The sequence below is a fragment of the Haplochromis burtoni genome, unplaced genomic scaffold, assembly GCF_018398535.1.
Source record: "Haplochromis burtoni strain Fernald_Lab_line unplaced genomic scaffold, NCSU_Asbu1 Contig_61, whole genome shotgun sequence".
In the NCBI taxonomy this organism is placed as follows: domain Eukaryota; kingdom Metazoa; phylum Chordata; class Actinopteri; order Cichliformes; family Cichlidae; genus Haplochromis; species Haplochromis burtoni.
The window spans coordinates 1118287-1139339 of NW_024582422.1; the positions used below are offsets into that span (position 1 = coordinate 1118287).

Below are 21053 nucleotides of genomic sequence, written 5' to 3' on the forward strand. Positions count from 1 at the left end.
TTGTGAAAACAAGCACGCAAACTCCTGAAACCGTGTGTGCTCAGCTAAAGCCTGAGCGCTCTCGTCCATCCTCAGCTCATAAGCAGAGACATGCTGTTAGGGCCATGGCTGAAATCACTGGCGAGTGATCAGAAGCACAAAAATGACCCGTCAGATCCATCCTTTTAAACCGATTGCAGTCAAGTGCATGCTTTTCTTCAAAGTGGGAGCTTTTTTTTTCTCGAATAGATGGATCCAGCTGGTTTATTGATTCATTCACTCAACTCACCACCAGGAAAACCAGGCTTAAAAATCACACATTAAAACAGTGTTGACCAATGCTGTTAAAGCATGCAATGTTAGATGGGTGACACAGAGGCAGGAGGTGAGTAGGATAGTGTAAAACAGCATGTACCATGGGAGAGGACACTACAGGGAGGACTCTCACAGAGGAACTATGCTTTATGTTATTCTTTGGGCTAAACAGAGGGAAAAGACATTTCTTGATGACAGGAGGCCTTCCATCAGGGACTTCCATCTGTAATTACAGAGGCACATGACTGGTGGTAGAGGTAAACATGATGCACATGACAACAACAACAACAATAAATGGTTTTATATTTCTGTAAAGGTGCCGATGAGGCTCATAGATGGGAAAACACTGCATCCACATGTGGGCGTAAGTCCTCAGACGTACTTCACACACAACATACCATCTGAGATTTCTTCTTTTTCTTCTTTATTGCTCTGAAGAAACCCTGCTTCTCCTTTTCTTTGGAAGGCTCAGAGGCACTCAAGACTACAGTATCTGGGCCAGTCCTGAAATAAAAACAAAGAGTAATGAGCGTGATGTCTCGGCTAAAAAGTTTTAACTCCCAGTAAGAATTTCTGTTAAAAACGCCACGTCATGTGGCCGGTGTGAAATTAAATCTGACGGTATACTGTTCTGACAGCGTCACAGACAGCGAAGAGAATAAACGCTGCTGTTCTTTTGGTGTGAAACTATTTTCGGTCGTGGTTAGAAGATATAATTACCAGGGGTCAAACGCCGGCTGTCGTTTGGAGTGATTCGCCAAACTGCCGCCGTCGCCAGACAAGCCCGAGCCCCGACTCTGACCCCGGCTGTCGTGGAAGGAATTGTCTGGCCGGGGAGACGGGACTGTTCAACAAACACAACAAATGGGTTAATTTACGTCCAATATACAGAGAAATAAACACATAAACACAGGTCATTAGATGTCATAGCTTTGACCCAAACATATATCTAAAGTTTAGGCGGGTAATACAAATAAATTAAGATTAAAACATAACTCAAGATTTCCAAAGATACACAACAAAAAACAGGGAATATAATAAAAAAAGAGCTGCAAGTATCTAGAAATTTATACCATAACTAACAGTGCTGTAGACTTTAACAGCTGTGACAGGTCGGCTTGGCTGCAACATGCCGTGTAAACATCGGAAATTGATTGGCACACGCAAAAGACCTCAGCGAACTGAAAATGTAACAGACTGCAATTGTATCAAACTTGTGCATTTCGCTAATGCGATCGATGGTGTTCTGTTTCGATATGTTTTACTTTTCTCTCTTTTGACCTTCCTCTTCCTTTCAATAAAAGCAACCCAATTTTCTTCAGGGCCAACCTTCGGGATCAATAAAGTTTATTGAATTGAATTGAATTGAAAGCGTTCCTCAAGATTTTTCTCCAAGTACGACTTGACACACCAGTGCAAACAACAATGGCGCCCACAAAGGCGCCTGTGCAGTTCCATAAGTTAGACTTTAAAGCAAATTCATACACTAAAGTAATCGTGTGTCAAACTCAAAGTTTCAAACATTGGCCGCCCCCAAAAATGCTAAAAAAGCGAATATAAAAATACCCTGATGGAGTTTTTGCGTCCCTCGTATTATGGAAATGGACTAATGCCAAACAATGCACAAATTTTCATATGGTTTAACTCATTTTCAGCAAACCAGATCTTATTCCATTTTAATGCTAATGCACAGGTGTAGCATCTTGAATGAGTTACGTGTGTAGAGCAGCAACGGTTAGCAACAACTATGGCGAAGTCCTGTTCAGACCACAGACTGTATAAATGTGAAGCAAAGAAGTGCTTATTATTGCATCCTTTCTGCTTGTAAAAAGAAGTTTGGCCGTACTGAAGTCTATGAGGAAAAAACAGCCCTTTGGATCTTTACTGCGCTTGGTCTAAATTCCATTTTTGTCTAATACAAAATCATTTTGCAAGTCATGGTCCCTTTTAGGAGGATTAAGCCGGGTAACATTACCAGGAGGGCAATAACGCTCAGCTTAAGGCTTCGCAAAGGGACGCTCTTCAATTTTCAGTGGAAGATTCTGCAGTGCCCAAAGGCAACCACATTCAGAAACACGCTTGAAGAGTCTGCATCACACTTTTGTCTCCAACAATCACAAAATCATCCCAAAGCTGAAGTGACTCCCTGAGATATCTAAAGGAGAGCGTCCAGTTGACCGTAGCGGTGGTACGTGCAGTCTTTGCTAGCTCACGGTGTGCTCACCACCTACTACATTTCGCCCTGTTTGGCTCACTGTAATTTCACCTTCTTCCTCAAGATTATACTCCAGTTGAAATGTCACTATTGTGATACAATGGAGCCAGTCCTCATGTCTGAATAGCCACACATGGCTTGGTCTTAAAATAGCTGCTGCCTCAAGGACACTACTTTAAAGAGGAAGTTGAACACATTAGCATCAGATGTTCTTTCCATTATAGCATACTGTGCACTCCAAAACAGTGGCAAGCACATCTTTTAATAAGTTATCTCAGTCAGTCTGCGTTACTGTCAAAACTCTTAAGCCTGCTTTCAGCAGCTTCCTGACATATTGTAATTAGGTTTGAGTAAAAAGTTCCAGGACGGGCTTAAAAGAATGAAACACGATTCCTTTTGATCAATCTCCTGTTGATCATCCTCTTGTGCACCACTGGATCATTTTCAGTGCTGCTATTACTTTTTAGATCTCTGTCTCCTTGTACTTCTGCAGTGTGTGCTGAATCTCCTCCAACATGTCAAAACTGTGATCCTTTAACTTGATTTTAATTTTTGGAAAGTGGACAAAACCACAGCGAGGCAAATCTGGTGGAAATGGCTGCAAACTGCTTAGCTGTTGCTGGAAACCCAGCTCTCATCGCCAGCGGTTATCTTGTGAAATTCCAGTCGGTTTGAAACACAAGTTTTATGCTCTCTTCTCAAGTTTGAGGTGTGTGGTGAAATAGCCGAGTGCACAGTGGAAGCGGTAAGAACAGAACTTCCAGAGAGTGGGCTAAAAATAGCAGCTGTCTGGACAAGCCCGCGAAGATGACCTCGAACTGGAGATCAGCCAAATTTAATTTAGGTAAGGCTTTTGATTTTGAACGGGCCCACTGCCCGACCGTTTTAATCAACTGCTATGAAATCTACAGACATTAGAGGATGAAGATCACCGAGTCTGGTGATAAGATGGCTATTTTTAGTTTTGAGTGAAACAGCTGTATTTCTCTCTAACTTAGTGTAGACATCTCAAGAATCTGCAATAATATAATAATTCTCTATATAGAAGCAGCTGATCAGTGATTAGTAAAAAATAATATTCCCTCTAGTGATGTGTCTGGAGTTAATCTTCCCCCCTTACTGCAGCAATGAAAGCGAGAAAGCCACAGCCATAAATATCACTCCTGATTAAACCAACCTCTGTAGAAGCTGCCCACCCGCCTTGGCATGGATTCGCTGTAGATGTTGCGGTTCTCTTTGGAAGAACCCCCATCTTCTGTTTGCTGGTCATGATATAAGCCAACCTGAGTCACAACAGAGAAACTTATGACATAAAATCTCCGAGGCTGCCTGCTTTGCATGCCTCTCTGTCTGAAACGATACCTTTATTTACCTGAAGGGACAGAAAAATAAGGTGGGGGCGTATTGATTTATGATTGGCCGTTATAATAAAACATCTGTGCGGGCTATAAATGTAGCCCAGAACTGAAATGCGATGCGATGACGAGCTCGACTGCGCTACCATAAGAAGTCACATTAGAGGGAAGCAAAGCACACAGAGAAAATGAAGAGGCATCTGATGCAGGAGAGACAGAGAAAAAAGAGAAAGAGAGAGCAGTTCATGACAGCAGTATCCACCCACATCCGCGCGCTCGGAAGACTGGATGTGGGTGGGGAATGGTGGGTGCAGGCAGAATGTCGGACCTCGCTTTTTTTCCGCTGTGTGTGAAAAGATGCGGTGTTGTCCCTTGTGGAGTCCCTTATTGGAGGTCTGCTGTGGGTGACCTCAGTGGGTGCCTGTTCGTTCTGTTAATGGAGACATGATGAAGCATGAAGTGAGCTCAGCATTGCAGCACATACAAATACACACACGGTATATATATACTATATGTGTGTATACAGTATATATAAATATACGGGTAGCATGATTCACTGCATGTCCTAAAAAGAAAGCCACACTCTTAGCACCTCAAATGTTCACAGATGAAGCTGCAGCTATGCTAATCCTGCCTTTCCAATTCATTATAAACCTGGGACACAAGATCTGGCTGAGAACCTAAACACACACCATGTTTTCAGACGCCACCAGAATAAGTCCTGGCTGCGTCACTGGACAAACTGAGACTGAGGCAGAGCCGTCCAACAAAACCTGGTGTAGGCATTTGTTATGATTACATCCTGAAGGCTTTCCCTAAAGCTGGAGAGTTTTGATGTGGGCTGAGGACTGACCCTGCTCATGTCTTCTTCTCTGGAGGAGCCCCCAGAGTGGCGAGGCAGTGTGCGGTGCTGCAGCTGTGGGGACAGGAGCTGGAGGCTGCTGGCTCTGGTGGGTATTCCCTGCCCGACCAACAGTCCCTCGTCTCCCCCGTGCGTCCTCTGGTGATCCCTCCGTACGTACATGGAGTGGCGGTGTGGCCTCTGCTGGGAGGAGAAGGGGCTGGTGTATCCCTGACCATAAGACAGAGGGTCATGTGGGGCAGAGAGAGAATGGGAATGGCTCCTTTCGCTCTCCCCGGGATCCAGGGAGTCTGGTGACTTGGACTCCTCTGAAGTTTTATGGCGGGTGGAGGAGCGCCTGTAGGAGGAGTCCAGAGTGTTGCTCTCTCTCTCTGAGCGCATGCTTCCTCGGCCACCTGTGCCAGGTCCCAGCCTCTCCACTCGGCGGGCCGCTGGGCTGCCCGGAGCTGTGAGGTCGAGGCAGCTGGAAGGAAAATAGCGAGACGTGGGTTCATCTGCATAAAGATGCACATCATTTAAGTTCCCCACTGATTTGGCATCGCTAAGCGTGCCATAGCTCTTGGACAAGTTCAGGTAGGCAAACTTAGAGGAGGATGGCGTGGAGCTGTGGGACTCCATGTAGTTGTGCCGGCTGTGTTTGTCCCCTGACTGAAGCGTGTTGGTCTTCCCTTCTACAAAAGAGTGGCGGTTCTGCTGTGAGCGGAAGTTGGATTTGAGGTACTTCGCCCCTGGGCCATCTGACACCTTGGACCCCAAGTTCATCTCAAAGTCGCCCTTGGACTTGGTCTCACCGGGGCTGAGCAGATGAGGCAGGTTGCTGCTGGCCAGGTCCATGCTGCAGGCGGTGGAGTGGTTGAAGATCTGCGGCTGGTAGTTCTTAGGATGCAGTGTGGGGCTGAGGTTGATGGCTGCAGACATGTTGCCGTTGAGAAAGCTGTCGTTGTTGGGGTGGAGGTCTTCATGTCGGGGTAAGCTGGAGCACTCTCTGCTGCTGGAGCGGTGGCTTCCTGAGCTCTTTCCCCCATGGCTCCTAAGGAAAAGTAGAGACAAAAACTTGTAATAATGAACTCAGTGGCAGCAAAGGTACCACTTACTGCATTTAATAAGGAAAGGTGTTCCACAGGGATCAATTGCAAGACCCCTGTTCTTCCCAATACATATGAATGACATGAAACCTGCAGTTTATTATGAGCTTTTTTCTGTATGTCGATGATTCATCCCTGGTGGTGAGGGTGTTTGACACAGTGGATTTTTTAGTAAAGTAGAGTGGATGTTAAACCTTTAAAGCTGGTCGGAGCGGGCACGCTCCGTTTTGCGTAACTTTTTTAAAATCCCGGTAGCACTGCAACCATGTAAGCTAGCGCAATAATTTTTTTTGCATATGAAACCGGAGGAATTGTACTTACATCTCATGCCATCAGCTTGTCCTAGGTTATAGTTTCCTTCCACATATGGCTTTGCAAAAACTGCATAAAAAGCACTTGCAGCAACAAAAACATAATATTCCAAAAACATGCTTTGCCGATCTGATCAGCTGTTTGTAACACTTCCTACTCCATCAGCGCGAACTATCGCATGTCCGCCATGACCTGCCCGAAACCAGAAGTGACGTCATTTTGCGGAAATGTAGTTTTGTACCAGCAGGGCCTTATGAGCCTATACTGGTGTTTTTAAAAGTTATGTTTGACTTTATGACTTTCTGTGTCGTTTCTGGGATGCTTAGGACTCATATTGCACTGCTGGAAATAGTTTATTTTGATGCATATGCTGTTTTTTTGCAAATTTGCATTATAATATTTATTTTCATTTTTCCTGCAGTATATAAAAATTGGTGTATTTCAAAAATAAAACTATGAAGACACTTAAAATAAATTTCCTGTGGTGGGAAACTATTTTGTGCAACTTTTTGTATTTACAGTTTTGAGGGATAAACCTCTTAAATTTCTCTAACTAGAAATATATGTTAAAAAAAACAAAAACGATTTTCAAATATTTTGTAGTTTATTGCACTTTTTTGCAATTTATGTAATTACTGTGCACTTAATGCAGACATATTATTAAAATTTGGGCTATAATGGTTGTATTGATGTATATCAACTTAAAATGCTCCCAAAAATGGCTCTACAACATGTAAAAATATAATATAAGCTTTGGCGGACTTGGTTCTATGGTAGGTCTTAAAGGGTTAAGTATATAGCTAAAAGAGTCTCACTTGATGCTGTCACATTATATTGTCACTCAGTGACTATCATGGCCAAACACTGCAATAGAAATTTTAAAAACATCAGCTATTTATTTTTATTTATTGGATGAGGTTTGGTGTAAGTGCAGGGTGATGAAAGAATATGAGTAGCATAAAGTACATCAAAACCTCCCAAAAGACTAGATATAAAAATCTTAATTCACTGTTGTCTTGGTAATATGAACAGCAAAGAAAAATGAAGTGAATAAAAGTTTCCAAACACAAGGTCTTTACTTCAATATGTAAATAGCGTTAGTTAAAATTTAGGAAACAAAAGTGCACTGAGATGCAGAATAATTACAGACTAAACCAGACAGACAATATATGAATTATCCTGAAATATTCTGTCAAATGTTGCTGGATGGTGGCTGCTGATTAAAAACATCTGGCAGCATTTGTTCATGAAACGACCCATTAATACATCTACACTGGCAAGCTTTCCCCAAATATAGTGCTCACTGCTGACCTGCTGGGGGTAGTGTTGTCTCCGTGGTGAGGTTTTCTCTTAGAGGAGCGTACAGGTGTGGGTGTGGGTGGCCCAGGCCGCTCCACCATCCGCAGGGTCTGGAAGGCGTGGTGGTTCAGGCTCTGCTCTGTGAGAAAGCGCTCGGTGGGGTTCAGGAGCAGCATGTTCTAAACCACAAACCACACAGATGGAGCCCGTGAGCGCTGAAGACACCCCGAACATGCAGACCTCTCAAACAAACCGAAACAGTCGTGCTACTATGAATCATCGCCATTATCATAAAAGTCAAGCTGCTGCCGCATTTAATTGTGTCTCACAGTCACCAAACGAGCCAAACAATGATGTGAAATGTGATTTGTGACATTTGCTTTTTCTTACCCAAATAATGTGTTTAATAGTCTCTCTGAACTCACTTTAATGTATGAACAAACTCAAACTGAAATCTGGATGCAGCTTTGTTTTTGAATAACACAAATATACAGTGGAAGCTACATTTTGGGTCAACATCAGAAGCTCTTTGGTAGCCGTGCAGCTCTGCGTTAACGATTAGCAAACAAACGTTATTAAATTTTATCTGAACTCAACACAAAAAAGCCCAATTAGTTCTTAGAGAGACGCCTGTCCTTGCTTAAGTCAGTCCTGAGATGGCATCATCATCATCATGTTAGCGGTGAGTCATTATCTGCTGGGAAAAGCGCAAGAGCACAAGCACAGCCTACATTCTTGACATGGAGCTCCTGTTTACAGTGTAGACACAGCAATAACAGCAGTGGAACCAGGATATGAGCTGAGAGATGCCGAAGCAGGGAGGAGGCACCGTGCAGTCACGACGTAAACACCGTGATAATGATGCGACTATCAGATGTCTAGTTTATGAAAATTATTGTGGTTAACTGGACGTTTTCACGATACTCTGAAAACAGACAAAAGTTAAGAATAAAACCATTAAAGTCGCTCGGCTCGCCTCACCTTCAGCAGGTCGAGCAGGGCTGCGTCGATGATTCCCAGGTATCTCCGCTCCAAGGTTTGAGGGTGACTCACAGTAGGAAACTGCAACATTAGCAGAGACAGTGGATAGTGGTACAGTAAAAAAACTTTCATGTCATAAATAAGAAAATACTCCATATAGTTCCACTTGTCCACAACTTCAAGCAGTTGCTCTATGCCCCACATGTGGATAACCACCTTGATGATAACCACCATAAATAAGTGGAAAATAAGACGCTTTTACTAAACAACAGCATCAAATGTCCTTAGTGATCGATCGTCAGTATGAGAGTATCGTGAGGTTAAAGTGTCTTCCTCTTTTAGAGACCTGACCATATCAAATGTTAATAATGCTATTTACAATGGGGGAAGTAATTATTTGAACCCTTGCTGAATTTGTAAGTTTGGTCACTTAAACAAAAACACGAAGAGCCTCTGATTTTTATGGTGGTTTCATTTTAATGGACAGAGACAAAATCATGGAATGAATGGAATCAAAGGTTATCAGTTATCAGACTTATGGTTGTTTCTTAGATTAAAATACATGGGGTTTTAGTAGGCAGCACAGTGGTGCAGTGGTTAGCACTACTGCCTCAGGTTCTGGGTTTGAATCCACTGACCGCCTGAGGCCTCTGTGCATGGCGGTTGCATGTTCATCCTTGTCTGTGTGGGTTTTAGATTAACTGGTGACTCTAAAGTGGTTTCACTGTAGGTGTGAAGTGGATCAGAGGAAGATGGATGAATGTATGGATGGAATTATAGTTGAGTTGTACCATCCCTCCCTGAAAAATGATTGCCCCCCTGTTGCTCCCCTGTCAGTGTCACTGAACTGGAGTATTGTTAATCCAGCAGGGGATCAAAGTATAAACAGCACCAGTGGTGTAACGTAACAAGTACTTCACTGAAGTACAGTTCTGATGTACTTGTCGTTTTTTTAAAGGTATTTTTATGCTATACTTTCTTCTACTCCCCTGTATTTTCAACACCACTATACATATTGTCCCTTGTACTCCAACCTATTTATTTTAAAGCTTTACTTATTTATTATATTGCATATTTTAAAATACAAAACTGCTAACGTATCATGCTGTTATAACAGATACAGCCACCCAGGAGTATTTCAATTCAATTAATCTCCAGCTGCAACACTATGGTGTGCAGCATTATTTAATCAGAACCCACTAAGATCACTTGCATATTAAATATTTTTATTTTAGACACCTTCATCGTATTTTAAATTAAACCTTCCTGTTATTACTTGAATGTCTTTATCATCTTTACTTCAGTAAAGAGTCTAAATACATGAAAGTTAAAATATAGTTAAAATATGATTGTTTCTGAAGTAAGTTTTCATGCTGGAGAGCACAAGACTTCTGGAACAATGTCCTTTAGACAGATGAGAACAAAATCGATATGTTTGGCTAAAATGCACAACACCATGTTTGCAGAAAACCACTACCTCATAAAAACTATCAGGCATGGTAAATGGCCTGTATTTGTATAGTGCTTTACTTAGTCCCTAAGGACCCCAAAGCGCTTTACACTAGATTCAGTCATTCCCCATTGATGATGGCAAGCTACATTGTAGCCACAGCTGCCCTGGGGCGCACTGACAGAGGCGAGGCTGCCAGACACTGACGCCACTGGGCCCTCTGACCACCCCCAGTAGGCAATAGGTGAAGTATCTTGCCCAAGGACACAACGACAGAGACTGTCGGAACCGGGGCTCGAACCGGCAACCTTCCGATTACAAGACAAACTGCCAACTCTTGAGCCACGATCGCCCCATATGATGATGATGGTGAAGGGGTGATGATTTGGGCTCGTTTAGCACCCACAAGCTCTGGGTACCTTATGGTCAGTGAGTCGCACATGAACTCCTCTGTATACCAAAGTATTCTAGAGTCAAATGTGAGGCCATCTGTCCCACAGCTAAAGCCTGGCACAAACTGAGTCACACAACAGGAACACGATTCCAAGCAAGATTCATGGAAATGGAATGGTCCAATCAAAGGCCATGTGCTGTGTCTGGACCTTAACAGAGCGGATGCGTGTAAACCTAAAAGAACTGAAGCAATGTTGTCAAGAAGGATAAAAATCCTCCACAGTGACACTAATTACTTCACCTTATTGCTAATAAAGGTAGCTGACAAGCTATCAGTACATATAGGCTGCACATGACCCAGTGTTTTCTTCACCAATTCACACTCTGCCTCATTCTTGGTCCCCTGAATGCTACCCAATAAAAAAGAAACTCCTGAAATTGTAGCCCTATCTTGTGAGTTCTTGTTACCTTATATTTTAATATCGGTGTTGTTGTCGAACATCGTTTACTTGTTGTCTCCTGCGACAGGTTTGTTTGTATCTCTGTATAATCGGATTTGGTATTGAAGAAATCTTTTTCTAAGCTTGATTGGAAAATCCTGTAACCATGACAATGCTTTGGTGAACTCTTTTAGAAATGCCCAAATACACAACTTGTGATTTCAACCACGTGCAAATCCTCCATTGTCAACCTTTCATTTCTAATAGAATTTTTCCTCTGAATATTTTGAATTTGCCGTTTGCAGGCGGAAAAAAAGAGTCCAGAAGCCGTTCTTTTTACATCACACATTTCTGAGTGTTACAGAAAAGCACATCGTAGGTGGGAAACGTGATGAAACAACCATCAAGCGTCCTCTGTTCACTCAAAAGTGTTGTGTGGTTTCTTGCTGGTCTGATTTATTTTAATAAAAACAGCATGCGTGTTTCCATCAAACACTATTTCTCCCCTCTCGTGGTGTTAATAGGATGATCTGACTGTGAGCGATAATGTGCAGGGATCAGCGAAGTTTGCAGGATCTCATTTAAACGACAACAAGCACATAAATGTGGAGGTAGAGCTTGGTTTTTTTCCCCTTGAGCGAGTACTAACAATAGCAGGCGCTATTTTTTTTTAAGAAACAGACACGGCCAACGTGTGCCTGTCTTTACCGGAGCAAGGATTTTACTGAGGAACAACAACTTGGGTATTTAAGAGGTGGATAGAAGCTGAAAATTCAAGGTGTAGACCGTAAAGCGTTTCGCTTATTATGCAGCTTAATCAAGAAGTGGTCTTATCACTGGGTATTCACTGCCAGGCATTCACAGAGGGGGAGTTTGCTAACTAATAATTAAATCCTGGGTTGTGGGCAGTGAGGCGAAGGGAAGGACGACCCAGGTCTGCTGCACCACCAGCCTGCCACAGAAGACTTATCACAGCCTTCCTTCACAGTGCATACAGGATACATGATACACGATGAGTCATTGTGATCCAGTCAGTCACGGCACAGCAAACTCAGCCAGAAAAAAAAGAAGAAGAAGGAGAAGAGAGTGTACAGAGAAAATAAATAAGGGAAGAAGAAACAGAGGAGGAGGAGGCCTTAAGAGACAGCAAAGAGAGATAGGAAAGAAAAGCAGTGATAAGAGCAGCATGGAGGGATGGGTCAGCAGAGTATGGCGGGGGGCCTGAAGTTACCCTCAGCCCGTGGAAGCGAGGGTTGTTATAGAAGAGCTTCATCTGCTCTGGTGGCAGGGGTCCCAGCACTTTCTGGATGGTAAAGAGCTGGTCGATCTCGCTCTCTCCCGGGAACAGCGGCTGCCCGTCACTCAGCTCTCCTAAGATGCAGCCCACTGACCACATGTCCACCGCCTTCCCGTAAGGAGCCCTGAGACCGCAGATTTAAGAAGGTGGTGAGAGGCCACGCATAATGAAAGCTAATAAGAATTTATGTCAGTGTGGTGACTGGACAGAGCTTAAAGGGAAAATGTAAAAAAATAGCAGGCGTACCCGAGCAGGAGCTCCGGAGACCGGTACCATCTAGTGGCCACATACTCGGTGTAATTGGCGTCAGTCCCCTCAGAGAGATTACGTGCAAAGCCTGGCAAGAGAAGACAGAGAAAGCAATAGGATATGATGAGGAGCTTTTAGTTATGCTCCACATGCTGAGAAACCTAAAAATGAATTTCAGCTGAATGTCTCTCTGGACGCTCATTATGCTTTAAAGCTTTGACTTACAAAGTAGTTTGTAAAGTTAGGTCAGAGACGACGCCAGATGTGATCTTTTTTTCCTGAACACTTTGACAGCAGCAGATCCTGCCTTTTGAATTCTTCAGCTGAGATGCTTTTTTGGCTGCACAAGCATCGAAGCACACCTTTAGAGCCTCTAGCTCTCTTACATACATATAGACACGTTCCAGTTTAATATTCATGTTGGTATGTTTTATTGCCAATTACTCACATAACCAACAGATACAGGGTGACTGCATCTTCAACATTTTTTGCAGCTTGTCTGCACTTTGGCACTCGTGCATTTACCTTATTCAGTTATATTAACTGTTTTAGTTTGTTTTCCTATCAATTTGATTACAGTTTTCAAGAACGGTACTCAACATGCTGGGAAATAAGTTTATTTCCAATCAATCTGAGTTTTTTTTAAAATAATATGACTGTTACTGTATATTAAAATAGCTGCCTTCTAGGATTTCTAATTATGATCAAATAATATTAAAAAGTATCCTAATTGAAAGAGACTTCTTCATTCCACATTATATATGGTGCAATGGAAATTTATTAGACCCCCACCAAATGTGAGGTTTATACCACAGCTGTCCTAAATTAACAGTATTAGTAATTACCAAAATGGTTTTTGTGCTGGTATCACTAGTATGCACAAGCCTTTTAATCAAAAGGATTCTCTTACTGCTAGAATGTAATTATTGTTGTCATCCATGCATTTTCTAATTCAATGTTTTTCAAAAAGAAGAAAAAATAGTAAAAAACATTTTTAATTTATTGATTAAGATGCCAAATTATAGTTATTTACTTCCTGGAGACAAAAACTCATTTAAGCGGTTGAGTCTTATGCTTGATTAATTCCAGTGAAATTTTAATTCAAATTAGATCCAGTGTGCTCATTCAGATTAGAGCATAAAAACATGAAGTTGGTAATTTTTACCATTTATTTTTCATGACAGCTGGCATATAGATATATATATATATATATAAAAACACCCAGCACGCCCCTGCGGGCAGTTTATCCTTCAAGCTCGGGTCCTCTACCAGAGGCCTGGGAGCTTGAGGGTCCTGCGCAGTATCTTAGCTGTTCCTAGGACTGCGCTCTTCTGGACAGAGATCTCCGATGTTTTCCCGGGATCTGCTGGAGCCACTCGCCTAGCTTGGGAGTCACCGCACCTAGTGCTCCGATTACCACGGGGACCACCGTTACCTTCACCCTCCACATCCTTCTCGAGCTCTTCTCTGAGCCCTTGGTATTTCTCCAGCTTCTCGTGTTCCTTCTTCCTGATATTGCTGTCATTCGGAACCGCTACATCGATCACTACGGCCGTCTTCTTCTGTTTGTCTACCACCACTATGTCCGGTTGGTTAGCCACCACCATTTTGTCCGTCTGTATCTGGAAGTCCCACAGGATCTTAGCTCGGTCATTCTCCACCACCCTTGGGGGCATCTCCCATTTTGACCTCGGGACTTCCAGGTTATACTCGGCACAGATGTTCCTGTACACTATGCCGGCCACTTGGTTATGGCGTTCCATGTATGCCTTGCCTGCTAGCATCTTGCACCCTGCTGTTATGTGCTGGATTGTCTCTGGGGCATCTTTACACAGCCTGCACCTGGGGTCTTGCCTGGTGTGATAGACCCCAGCCTCTATGGATCTTGTGCTCAGAGCTTGTTCTTGTGCTGCCATGATTAGTGCCTCTGTGCTGTCTTTCAGTCCAGCTTTGTCCAGCCACTGGTAGGATTTCTGGATATCAGCCACCTCCTCTATCTGCCGGTGGTACATACCGTGCAGGGGCCTGTCCTTCCATGATGGTTCCTCGTCTCCCTCCTCTTTCTTGGGTTTCTGCTGCCTGAGGTATTCACTGAGCACTCGGTCAGTTGGGGCCATCTTCCCAATGTATTCTTGGATGTTCGCTTGTCTCATCCTGGACTGTGGTGCTGACACTCACCAGTCCCCGGCCCCCTTCCTTCCGCTTAGCGTACAGCCTCAGGGTGCTGGACTTGGGGTGAAACCCTCCATGCATGGTAAGGAGCTTTCTTGTCTTTATGTCAGTGGCTTCTATCTCCTCCTTTGGCCAGCCTATTACCCCAGCAGGGTACCTGATCACGGGCAGGGCGTGATCAGCTGACTCCTCAGGACTTGCCTGACCCTCTGCAGGTACTTGGTGGTTGCAGCTTTTCTAGCGGCCTCTTCATGGTTCCCATTCGCCTGCGGGATCCCCAGGTACTTGTAACTGTCCTCTATGTCTGCAATGTTGCCTTCTGGTAGTTCAATCCCCTCAGTTCTGACTACCTTCCCTCTCTTTGTTACCATCCGACTACACTTCTCCAGTCCGAACGACATTCCAATGTCATTGCTGTATAGCCTGGTAGTGTGGATCAGTGAATCGATGTCTCGTTCACTCTTGGCATACAGCTTGATGTCATCCATGTACAGGAGGTGGCTGACAACTGCTCCATTCCGTAGTCGGTATCCGTAGCCAGTCTTGTTAATGATCTCACTGAGGGGGTGGGGACAGAGCATCTCCTTGGTAGATCCCGCACTTGATGGTGACTTGTGCTAGTCACTTCTGCATATATATATATATGTGTGTGTGTGTGTGTATATAGATAGATAGATAGATGAATAGATAGACAGCATATTTATAGTGTTTTTATATTGCCTGTGAAACCCTTTGAACCTGCACATGATATTAGGTTAAACAAGTTTAAACAAGGAGAAACTTTTCCCTCACAATTGGACATTTACTACATTAACCCAGCCATTCATTTCCAGTTTCTCAGAGCTCCAACTCCCCGATCAAAACAACACACAGTGAAAGTGACTGCGCGCGGCAAGACTCGGTCTGAAACGTAAACCTTCACAGCGGAGTCTGTTTGGCCCGTGTCTCTTCTCTCAATGCCTTTGGCTGACACAGAGCAAACAGCAGGTCTTCAGTCTCTCACACCAGATTGCCTGTGTGATTCTGGCCACGCCATGTTTTACGTTTCCCCCTGCTTCTGTTGTGGCGCCGCCAGACTGAGCTGAAGCATGATTATGCTCTTGTTGCCCAACACATTTCATTAATTGAGATGAAAGAAGAATGACCAGCCGCAGAGAGGCGAGGCGCACACACCGCTTTAGATAACCGGATGAAGCCTGCCTGCTGCACTCCTGAAGCACTGGTTTCAGCCAAATATAGTATCTGTTGAAAACACTCCTTTTACATCACAGCTCTGACTGTTTGAGCACCTTTCTTACAGCGCGAGGATCGAATAGAGGAGCTCACCGAAGTCACATAACTTGAGGACGTCATCGGAGCTGATGAGAAGGTTTTCTGGCTTTATGTCTGAGGAGGAAGAACACAGATGGAGAGTAAGCTGGAGAGGGGCATCATTATCATCATCGCTATTACATCACTTCCATCAGTTTCTGCCACCACACATTCATCTGTTTCATTGAGAGAGCGATTTGAATGATTACCCTTCAGAGAAATGGAATTTCATCAGCAAAAATGCACAGACTGGGGGAAAAAAAACTATAACCTATACACTGAATCCCTCGATAACATTGTCATATGGGTGCCTGGATATACTACAGGCCATTTGGATGCCTGCTCTGTTGCTCTCAGTGTGCCAAAAGCTCACATGGGCCATCTGGTTTCCTGCTCTGCTGCCACTGATTCACCAAAAGCTCTTCTAGTGAACAGTACATCGCTTAGTTATAATGCTGATAGATATAATGCTGAAGATGCTATGATATCATGGGGATTGACCAGGATTGATAGGTATGGAATGAGTATATTAGAGGCACAGCTCAGGCTGAGCGGGTTTGAGACAAAGTTATAGTTTAACATGTTTGAACATGTGCAGAGGAGGGACAGTGGATGCAATGGGCAAAGGATGTTGAATATGGAGCTGCCAGACAGGAGGAAAAGAGGAAACTCAGAGGAAGTTCATGGATGAGGATATGCACAGGGTTGGTGTGACAGAGGAGGATGCTAGGGATAGGGCGAGATGGAGGTAGATGATCCACTGTGGTGACCTCTAAAGGGAGCAGCCAAAAGAAAAAGATGAAACTATGAAGCTAAACAGATAGAAAGTGAGCCTATTCTGACCAAACACCTGTCTCACATAGTGATACGAACCATGAAGCTGGACCCAAAAATATTTAGACGTTACAGAGAGTATGATGTATCCCATAATATTGATGCTCAAAGTTTTAACAATTCTCAAATGTATTTTATATCAGTCTTCTGTATTTAAAAACATAGGAGGACTGAACAAATTTAAAAACACCAAATTGTGATGCAGCTTTATTCACTTGGAAAATATTCATAGTAAGAAGGTAAAATTTTACATGATGCATCAAAGCTCCTTTTGGCGGCTCTCTTCTTAATGAGTAAGGTGACCATATCACAACAAACTGAACGTGGGACAAAGTGAGACGTGTTAATAATACTGAGAGGTAGTCAAATATATTACATTTAAATGCAACATTTCCAACTCTCTTGCTAATAAAAGATCTTTAGCCGTCTTTGGGTTTCAGTAAAGATGCATCCATACTCTCATACATGTTTTTTTGCACCATATCTTACAATTTTAGCCATTTTTAACCAATTATGAGACAGAAATATTTTATCACTTCACACCACATTTTCAGTCAAAATTTGGGATACTGTCTCAAGATATGGGAAAGGAGGACAAGTAATAAAAGTGCTGTGCAGTCTCACATAAAGAGCACTATCAGCATACCCTATTCATAAGGGGTTGCCACAGATTTTTACACCAGATGCAACCCCAAAGGTATTTGTGTCTTCTCATGGGCTCAAACCAGGGACCTTTTGCTTGTTAGACACACATGTAAATCACTACACTATGGAAATCAGGTGATTCTGAAGGGCTCGTGTGGGAAATTTTCTCCAGTTTGGTGAATTTTATATGGAATGACCATGTTTTTTCTCCAGTGTAAGCAAAATAATGCTGCATTTGTCTTCCTGCTCTGGGGGCCTCTCCTCTATCGCACTAACACTCTGTACGCTACGTTCAGGTTAAGAAAAACGCCTTACCTCGGTGAACAATGTCATGCTTATGGCACCAGTGAATTGCTTTGATTAGCTGGAAGATGTAGCTGCGCGCTTTTTCACTCGGCACACCGTTTGGTAACTCCTCGAGCAGTTCGAGCATATTCTAAAAGAGAGAGGGAAAAAAGACACAGTTGAAGAAATCAAAGCTGAGCTCTTTATTATCATGAGGGATTTGGGGGTTTAGCGAACGAATTCTAGGTTTAACCCTGAGTTTTCAGCATCGGGAGGACCCGTCCAGACCTGACCACCTCTGGTGCAGGTTGTATTTGAGGTAAGAGATCGACATGCTTTTTAAAGTGTGACAAAAGTCTGTTTTTTTTTCTGTTGGAGAAAAATGGTTCATATTTGAGAAACAATATCTATTTTTTAATTATCTATTTTGTGAATAGAAGGTTCATTAAGTGAGAACAATGCGTTGACTGCTTCGGGCTGCCATATCTGAAGCTGTAATGCGTTTAATAGCTCTGGTCTAAAGTCTTTTATTTTGAAGACGAGGACTTTTTTCTGCTTTTTTACCTGATTTTGTGAGCAATTTTAAACAATTATAATGTTGAATAGAACTTAATTTAGTGATAAGCTAAGCCTCATATTTGCTGGCCAACTTGAAATTTGGATTTTGAGCAACTTACAGGTTTGAATGATGTTTCTTCTGGTTGTTCTTTACTTGTACCTTTACTAGTCCTACACATTCAGACCAGCTGTTTTAATACCACAGTGCTCTACAGCCTTTCCCTATCACACAAACTCGCCCGCTGCTGCTTTGGCTGCTGCAGCTCTGTTGCTTTCAGCCTCTATTATGTGTTTAACCTCTTTGTATTTTTTCAAATATTATAGTTTGCTGTTATTTTGGAAAATATCCTGCTCTGTTGCCAGTATACCTCCCTGTGTTTGTCATTCGTCATATGCTGCCAATGTTATCTCTTTCACAGCGAGGTTGGGAAAACCCTGGATTGAATTATTGAGCTGATAACCACCTTCATTCATCGTTCTGTTGATGTTACGGTAAGTGAAGCCAGAAGAAGAGAAGAGTGTGCTGAACTTGTTCTGCTACAGGCGACGGGTGAGAGTAACACCAGAGTCAGCGCAGGTATCGGCCTGTGGAGGAAACCTACCTTCTCCACATATTCGAAAACAAGGTACAGCTTCCCTCTTCGGCGGAAGGCTTCTTTCAGCTCAACAATATTCTCCTGCTTGAGCGTGCGGAGCATTTTGAGCTCCCGCAGGGTCGTTTCTTTGACCTCTTCATTTTCTGCGTGGAGGTGAGACAGACAGGAAATGAGGATCACACTGAGCTGCCATGTTGTGATAGATATGGGATGCAGCAGGCCAGTAGAAATAAAGGACGAGGACAGCCTGCATTACAATAGAAATCATAAGTGCTCTCTGATGAGGCCTGCCCATCGGGAGAGAAGAGCCCTCTTACCTTCGCTGTCCTTGAATTTCTTAATGGCCACAATTTCATTGGTGTCCTGCAGCAAAAACACAGAAATCAATCCTGTCATTGCATCACGACAGTGGAAAAACACAACAGTGAGGCTGACTCAAATCATGAATATTAGTGTTACTGCTGCTGCCTTTACTACTGCGTTCAGTAGTGAGAATAACACATTTTTGCATTCAGCTGTGGGGACTGTGGCTGAAAGTATATAAATTATTTAATCAGCAACACAAACAGATGTTCAAGTCCAAATCTACAAAAAGCATGCCTAATTAAATATCAGTAGCATTCACGTTAGCATGCAGGATGGGGATATTGCTTTGAACCTGAAACTGTGTGTTTCAAGCAGCAACTTTGAAGCTGGAAAAAAGTGAGAACGGACATCTGAACGTTTGCGAGGAAAGCTGCAAAATCGACATGACTTTTTACACATCCAAGGATGGAGCAGTCAAGACCAGCTTTGTTATTTCCCACAAAAATTATAAACCAAAGTAAGTGAGCCAATCTCTGCTGGGGAGTTTATTAGAGTGTTTGGTCAACTTTCCTGAGCTGATATGCCCTGAGAAAAAAAGAAGTGTTTGACAATGAGCCGATGGCTACTCGGCTCTGGATGAGAGTTGTGATATCTGCCCAGTTACTCATCTTTGTAAGCGGGATGAAGACAGAGTTGGAGATTTTGGAGGAGCTGGCAGCAATGCACTCAGTGAAAGGGACAGGGAATGATTTGTTCATGGAGGTAAGTGCTTGCTTGGAAAGGCTTGAGCTGAAATGGGGAAAAACTGGACTTTGTCCAAATCTGACACGGAAGAATGGTGGACTTTTGAAAAAGATACAAGATCAAGTGACTAAAAAGAACCCAGAAGTGAAATAAGCATTTATATTTTTATACACCGGGAGCTGTTTTGTATGCCAGTGCTAAAGATTAGAAGATGTTCTCTTTGGATCTACCATCATATGTGAACCAACATTCTCAGTGATGAAGTTTAAAAAATCCAGATACCCTGTCCTGTCTGACATTGACTCTGACTTTAAGCTAGATATCTCTCACTTGATAAAACTGAACTGTTGTGGACCAGGACTCCACAACAGTCCATTCCTCATGTGCCCCCTTGGGAAAATTAATTGCCCAAGTCTGCCATAGACCCTCATATTAAAAGACACACCTCAACCAATTAAATGAACATTGGTATAGCTTGATAGAGGCCAGTTTCTTTCTTTGTGATAACCTTTGCCTTCAATGTTCTTTAATGCATATTATCTGATAGTTATTTCTACAAACAGCCCATCTGAAAACTTATGAAGTTGCATGCAAGCTTTAAGACACCCTCATCTTTCTCAGACAGAAACAGGAACTGGTAATCAGCATCTTCAGAGATTTATACCGCTATCAGATCATGATGCCAGTATAAAGGTATAAAGAGTTTGTCAATCATTAATGGAAATTTGCTCCATTATCACCAACAATTCCTTAAATGCTCCCATTTGCCTTAATTTTTATCTTCATTTTGGTCTTTAATATCAGAATTGATAACAAAAACATTAAAAAACTAAATAATGTGTGAAGCATGTTTCAAAAACTGTGTCCAAACCCATCAATTCTCTTCATTACTCTAACAGTCCTGGTATAATCACAAAGATCTCCTTCACCGGTGCATGCGGTTTCCTGCATATGGGACATAAAAAAGGTCCTACACCTTCACAAATTGAGGTTAGTACACCTGCATCAGCGCAGACTCAAGGTAGGAGGGCTCTGTAACCTAATTTAAAGGGGAAGATTTGTTGGTTTGGAGCAGCACTTAGTGTAGCGGGTTGAGAGTGTGCAGGGAGATGTTGTAGAGGCCAGACTGGAAAATGGGCCATTCGGTCTATCGTTAGCTTCATAGCATAAGTGCCTAAGTCATTTTTTGATCAAATTGAAAATATCAATTAAAAATATGCATGTGATATTTAGAAAATTAGTTTTTTCTTGTTTTCCGAAAACACAAAAAAATGACTTAGGCACTTATGCTATGAAGCTAACGCTATGATAGTCTGCACCGTGCTAACTGAGCTTGTTAGCACCCAAAAACAGAAAAACAAGTTGCAAAA

The 21053-nt window shown here is 42.8% G+C and overlaps 1 protein-coding gene across 4 annotated transcripts in view; it reads right to left on the reverse strand.

The window, feature by feature from the left end:
- Positions 1 to 21053, reverse strand: part of LOC102312176 (cyclin-dependent kinase-like 5) — a 52353-nt gene that overhangs the window by 4910 nt on the left and 26390 nt on the right. For 2 of the 4 annotated variants that reach the window (XM_005922996.2, XM_005922997.3), the window contains exons 4-17: positions 18951 to 18996; positions 18640 to 18776; positions 17510 to 17630; positions 15731 to 15790; positions 12230 to 12320; positions 11918 to 12107; positions 8404 to 8484; positions 7435 to 7601; positions 4718 to 5756; positions 4193 to 4294; positions 3687 to 3792; positions 1015 to 1138; positions 693 to 798; positions 395 to 517 (exon numbers count right to left, since the gene is read on the reverse strand). In XM_005922996.2, coding sequence (XP_005923058.1) covers positions 395 to 517; positions 693 to 798; positions 1015 to 1138; positions 3687 to 3792; positions 4193 to 4294; positions 4718 to 5756; positions 7435 to 7601; positions 8404 to 8484; positions 11918 to 12107; positions 12230 to 12320; positions 15731 to 15790; positions 17510 to 17630; positions 18640 to 18776; positions 18951 to 18996 — 2493 coding nt within the window. The remainder of the gene's footprint in view (positions 1 to 394; positions 518 to 692; positions 799 to 1014; positions 1139 to 3686; positions 3793 to 4192; positions 4295 to 4717; positions 5757 to 7434; positions 7602 to 8403; positions 8485 to 11917; positions 12108 to 12229; positions 12321 to 15730; positions 15791 to 17509; positions 17631 to 18639; positions 18777 to 18950; positions 18997 to 21053) is intronic. The other 2 variants (XM_014333771.2, XM_005922998.2) reach the window with 2 other exon arrangements.